Here is a 6402-nt window from a genome sequence, read left to right on the forward strand (position 1 = left end):
CTGGACACGTGCTTTTCTTAAATTGGTGGTTTCGCGCCGACATGTATTTATTTTATTTTTAAGGATTTTTCAATGGAACTCCGAATTATTTCAGCTTTGTGTTGTTTCTATCCAATCTAGCGTGTTTATTTTTTGAACAGTTATAGTTCTAGTAAAAATCATGTATGAATTCAATCATGTCTAATGGTTTCCCACATAAAATTAAAACTTTTCATATCTTTACTTAGTGGTAGGGCTTAGTACAAGTCCGCCTGGGTAGGTATCACCCACTCATCAGATATTCTACCACTAAACAACAGTACGCAGTATTGTTATGTTCCGGTTTGAAGGGTGAGTGAGCCAGTGTAACTACAGGCACAAGGGACATAGCATCCTCTCTCTCTCTCTTAGTTTCCATGGTTGGTGGCGCATGACAATGTAAGGAATAGTTAATATTTCTTACAGCGTCATTGTCTATGGGTGATAGTGACCACTTACCATCAGGTGCCCATATGCTCGTTCGCCAACATATTCCAAAAAAAATATACTTCGTGTCGGAGGGTATTGCGTAGTATGATCGTTGAATTAATACGATTCCAATTGCCATTTCATAGGCTGACTACAGAATAATTGAATACGGAGAACACAGTAAACTTGATTTTTTAATAAAATGAGATAAGTTTAGTTCACAATGTCATTTTAATACAACTCCTATTACGAAATCACTTTATTGTTTGGGATAATGGATAGGTATAGGTCACAAGTGATAAAAATAAAGTGTCATAAAATTAAGTGTATCATATAATTCAAAAATCAGTACATATATTATTTACAATTTTGTAATTGATTTCCATTTTACAGTGTTATATTATTTATAGTAAAGTCATGGGGACGAAGTCTTAAATTCAAATTGTACGAACTATGATGTGCAGGCTGAAGTGTTCCATTATAACCACCAATTAAGGCACAGGAACCATAACTGTTGTCTGATGTACTTCCATAACTGGGCACATTTTGTCCAATTAGTGTATTTGAGTTCGAGTATTGTCTGTTGCCAACATTCTGCATCATGAAGCTGTAGTCATTTTGGTATAGCCCTGAATTGCTAATAGGAATTCCGAGGTTAAAGTTAAGGTTGTTCGCTTGAAAGTGATGTAGCCAAGGTTCTTTTGGGTTACGATTGAATTCCTGTCGAGGATCACCTTGTGGGATACCTATAGGTACTGGTATAGGTTCTGGCGAACTCTGGCTGGTTGACGTTCTGTGAGATGACAAAGCTGATCTCTCATTGCGTCTAAATTTTGCGCGTCTGTTTTGGAACCAAACCTGTGAAAAATATTTTATTTTATTAATAGTTATTGTTATGTTGAAAAGAGCTGGGGTGACCCAGTGGTTAGAAGGCCGTGTATAACCGATGACTGTAGGTTTAAACACAGACAAGTGCCACTGAATTTATGTACTTTAATTATGTTTTAATTCAACTCGTGTTTGGTGTGTCTAAATTCAATAAAAATCTACCACATGTCTATCCACCAATCCGCATTGAAGCACCATGATCCTCAACGGCCTTTTACTACTTATTAGTTGTAATTAAATGTAAACATATAATATGAAAAACTACCTGTACTCTAGCTTCAGTTAAGTTCACTCTTGTTGCCAAATCTTCTCGAACAAAGGCATCTGGATAGTGAGTTTTTTCGAAAACTTTTTCCAATGCTGCCAGTTGTTGACTAGTAAACGTTGTTCTATTCCTTCTTGGTTTTTTCCTTTCATCAATTTTTCCATCCTTTTCCTCCTCAGACTCTTTGCGTACATCTCTCTCTTTCGCACCTTTAGATTCGTCAAATTTGCGTCTCATATCCTCGTACGCCAAATAATCAACTGGTTTTATGTATTGTCTTTGGAAATCTTTTGGGTACCATGATATATCGTTCTGATAGTTGGTATCGTAAGTGCTGTTGATTTGACGCCCAGCAGTTAGGTGGTGAAGCCTTAATAAGCTGTCTTCATGACATTTTATCATTTGGAACAGATTATGATTATTTTCGGGATAATTAGACGCATTAATATTGTAATTAATTTGCGGTTGTGTTTTTGGGTCATAGTTTTTTAGCGATACATCTTGTTTGCCTTGAAGGGATTCTGAAAAAAGGGTAAGAGTATTCGTTAGTAATAAAAATATGTAAAATGGACTATATTGCTGAGCAGTTTATATTAAATAATAAAGTATGAAGTATTTATGATCAACATGATCTAGTATAAAATATGTAATATCTAGTAAAACGAGTGTTACTACAATTAATCAAAGCGTAAAGCGGAATTGATCAGGATTGAACCTGTGCCTTTTATATTATTATCGGCTTAACCAACGCGCGGTCTAAATAATTAAATGCTTCGTATCGTATCCTCGTATTAAAATACAATGTATTGAAACAAAATAAATAATCAGTAGTGATCAGAAAGTTAACAAATAACAATATATATCCTTTACTTATAATCGTTACCCAGTGGTTTGAACACGTGACCGATGATTTCGGGTTCAAACCCAGGCAAGCACCACTATATACATATGATTAATTTGTGTTTATAATTCATTTCGTGCTCGGCGGTGAAGGAAAACATCGTGAGGAAACCTGCATGTGCCTAATTTCATTGAAATTCTACCACATGTGCATTCCACCAACCCGCATTGGAACAACGTGGTGGAATATGTTCCAAACACTCTCCTTAATGGGAGAGGAGGCCTTAGCCCAGCAGTGGGTAATTTACGGGCTTGTTAATTTACTTAATCGGTACCATTGTATCTGTTTAGGCAGCGCACGCAAATAATTCTGTTTTATGAGGTATTTTTTTCCGACTCGCTAGACATAAGTTGTGATAGCTCGGTTAATATACATGTTATAGAAACAATTTATAGCCTATAGCACTCAGGAATAATGTAGCTTTCTGCCAGTTAAATTTTTTTTGAATTGGATTATGTGTTACAGAGATTACCCCCTACATACAAATTTACAAACTTACAAATTTTACCTCTTTATAGTATTAGTATAGATGACGATTAAAAATTGCAAATCAATCTTACTTGAATAAAGAATATTCTGTTTTCGAATTTTTTGAATCGGTATGTGTTTATGTTAAAAATGTAGTATGTATATATGACTCTGTGCATAAATACGTACAATCTAAAAGAGATATGCTGTTTTAGTAAAGGCATGGTTGGGCGGTCGGCGTGTGTGCGTCATTGTTGATCCGCAATCGGCTTGCACGCAACCCTATCAGTTTCATTTATACGCACGTGCGATTAATTTCAAGTTTAAGTGAATTCGATTAATACACCAATTGAAACCTACTTATATATACTATGCATATATATAGGTACTAATAGTCGTTTTAGGGTGTTGGTTGTCATATGCTAGGCGAAACGTAGCCTATGTCCTTTTCTTGTAGTTCAAGTTAGCTTCATACTAAATTTCATGAAATTCAATTCAGAGGTTTGGTCGTGGAAGAGTGCCGGACAGAGAGACAAACATTATTTTCACATTTATAATATTAATATAGATATTGTGTCTTTATACTTTTAATTTACAAGTGGTATTTGAGCAAAGATTATGATAACGTAATATTTTACACACCGATTGAGCAACTGGTTTTGCATTGCAATATTTTTTGATCCGAAAATGCTATTATTTATCAACTTATCGTATTATGAAAAATTGTTTTCTCTTGAACTATAAATGTTTCCTTTACTGAAGTTTCCGATGAGGCTTGAAAATTTATTTTTGTTAAAGCGATGCAAGGGGGCAAATCCTAATCATACTGCCTTATTTTAAATTTAGTTACGCAATCTAAGATTGCAAGCGTCGTGGCTTTAAATAATTGAATAAAAGCTTTTTCAATTCTTAGGAGTTTCGCTAAGTGATGGTACTATAAAAAATTTGATCGAACTGCCTTCATACTTATAAGCAACGAGTTTTCAAGTGCTTAATTTAAATATTGTTTTTTTTATTTGTCTATAAACATCTACGATTAATTCTCATCATCTGATTATATTTATTATGCAAATACCCTTTACATATAATGTCAATAACATGTATTTCGTACATCTTTCATGCATTTCGGACATGAAAGCTAACCCAACGCATGCGTAGATGACGCAGAAGATATTTTTTACTTGTAAGTGTAATGTATTAAGTATTAATGCGTGGGCATAGACAAGTGCATCTACTAGTTTCGCGTTCAATTTTTTTTAAATAACAATCCGACTTCATGGAAGGAAGTTCAAACACAGGACTACTAAGTATTAAGAGTAGATATATACTAGAAGTTAATTTCGTTAGATAACAATTCATCACATTCCCTTATATACAACAACAACAACAACCTGTAAATTCCCACTGCTGGGCTAAAGGCCTCCTCTCCCTTTGAGGAGAAGGTTTGGAACATATTCCACTACGCTATTCAAATGCTGGTTGGTGCAATACACATGTGGCAGAATCCCTATGAAATTTGTCACATGCAGGTTTCCTCACGATGTTTTCGTTCTGTTGCTCAGCGGAGCACGAGATGAACTATAAAGACAAATTAAGCACATGAATCAGCGGTGCTTTAAGATGCACGCGTTCTAACCACTGTGCCATCTCGACGATAAATTATATGGATTGATAAAATTATTAATTTAATAAAATAGATATAAAATTGGTCTTAGACAATTGTTAGGCGTCGTCTACATTATCCCATTCTACATTCATGTTCACGATTTCGGATTTAATTAATTGTATCTTTTTTATCTATATTTATTACAAAGGAAAACAGATGTATCGACATTTAAAGAAGATCATGTGCTTGTACGCTACACGTAGGTACGAACATTGAAATATTATTCTTAAGCCTCTCGGGAGTTGGGATCTATGTAAAATGATAATTAGTTATAATAACTAATGACATATCTTAATGATTTATTATTTCCTAAATCACTAACAATAACTGAGTAGGTATATTGATAATAGTAATATATAAAAAATACATATAATCAATGTTGTGTTTTTACTATTACTTGTAGGTATATGACCTATGAGTATATAACACTAAAATGCCTTTATTAATTACTTTTATATTACTTATTGCTATTATTAATTTTGACACTCAATACTAAGTAGATTTCTCATAGAATAAAACAAATCTAAGATATTGTGATTTAATAAAAAGAATTAAAACAAAAAAAATTAATCATGGTTGCTTTGAAGTATATTATAGGTAGTTGACTACAATAATAAACTAAGAATATCTACGGATAAATACGTACAATTTGTTTTATTATCGAATTGAGAATACAACTCAAATAATTATCCTTTAGTATATAAGATATACTTCTCTCTCTTTTCTCCGAATCGAAGATTTATTATATAAGATAAACATACTACCGAAGTAAAGTAAATTTTTGTAAAGAAAACGCAGACAAAATTGTTGTAGAATTTAACGATCACTACGGGTTGGAGTACCTATAGGCACCACCACCCTTGATTTTTCATGTGCTCGACTGTATAGGTAATCATCGTGAGTATATTTTCAAGTGAATCTAGAAATTATGCCATCCTTAGGAAATATATATTCCTATCTTATAAAGATAGGATGCATTTGCTCAGACATAGACCATTTATTAGTCGTTAAATTACCTTCAGTACATTTTTCTTCTTATTATTATTTACAGTATCATTAGTAATATGTATCTTATATACACTTATTTATATAAATAATATTTTATTGTTTATTTAACAAAACCGTCGGCATATGTTGTCTTTTATATATTATATAAGTTATTAGCTTCTACGAAACGCGCTACATCGTTTGGTATGAGTTTTATGCATATTGGTTTAATTTTCTTTCAATTAGAGTACCTATGCAAAAATGCTTCCTTATTTTTAAATATTGTTTTTATATTTATATTTAATTAACCCTGGATCATCTTAACACGATAACACACTATTGAAAATGGTTAAAAACAAAATATTATCGATTAAATAATAACTGTGTAATAACAATCTATAAATATCTTATTTTAATCAATATAATATTATTGAAATAGTAATGCATAATATTCAATAAAAAAGCATTGCGCATGCGAAGGGAACTAGGTAGTAGAAAAGTCGTTTATAAACATACGTAAATCTTACCTTTAATTTGATCCATTTCAAAACAGCTAACAGCTAATAAAGCACTTATCAATTAATTAATCTGATGTGAAATTGATGTGAAAATTCTCCTCACAATCAAAACAATGTCGCACTTGATTTAAACAAATGTTAGTGTCCGGTTTAACATTGATTAAAATTCAAATAATTGTTATTAATACACCAACTTATTGAATTACCATAATTAAATAATTCGACTAACTCAAGCTAATGTGCGAACTAATGGAGTCTGTAT

General features: G+C 32.5%; 1 protein-coding gene across 1 annotated transcript; it reads right to left on the bottom strand.

The window, feature by feature from the left end:
- Window positions 1–834: 834 nt before the first annotated feature.
- On the bottom strand, window positions 835–6165 carry LOC124539562 (homeobox protein orthopedia-like). The gene is made up of 3 exons (XM_047116881.1): window positions 6150–6165; window positions 1601–2121; window positions 835–1305 (listed from the first exon to the last, which is right to left on the bottom strand). Exons 1-3 carry the CDS (start codon window positions 6163–6165, stop codon window positions 835–837), a joined length of 1008 nt encoding a protein of 335 aa, XP_046972837.1.
- Window positions 6166–6402: the final 237 nt, after the last annotated feature.

The sequence above is a fragment of the Vanessa cardui genome, chromosome 2, assembly GCF_905220365.1.
Source record: "Vanessa cardui chromosome 2, ilVanCard2.1, whole genome shotgun sequence".
In the NCBI taxonomy this organism is placed as follows: domain Eukaryota; kingdom Metazoa; phylum Arthropoda; class Insecta; order Lepidoptera; family Nymphalidae; genus Vanessa; species Vanessa cardui.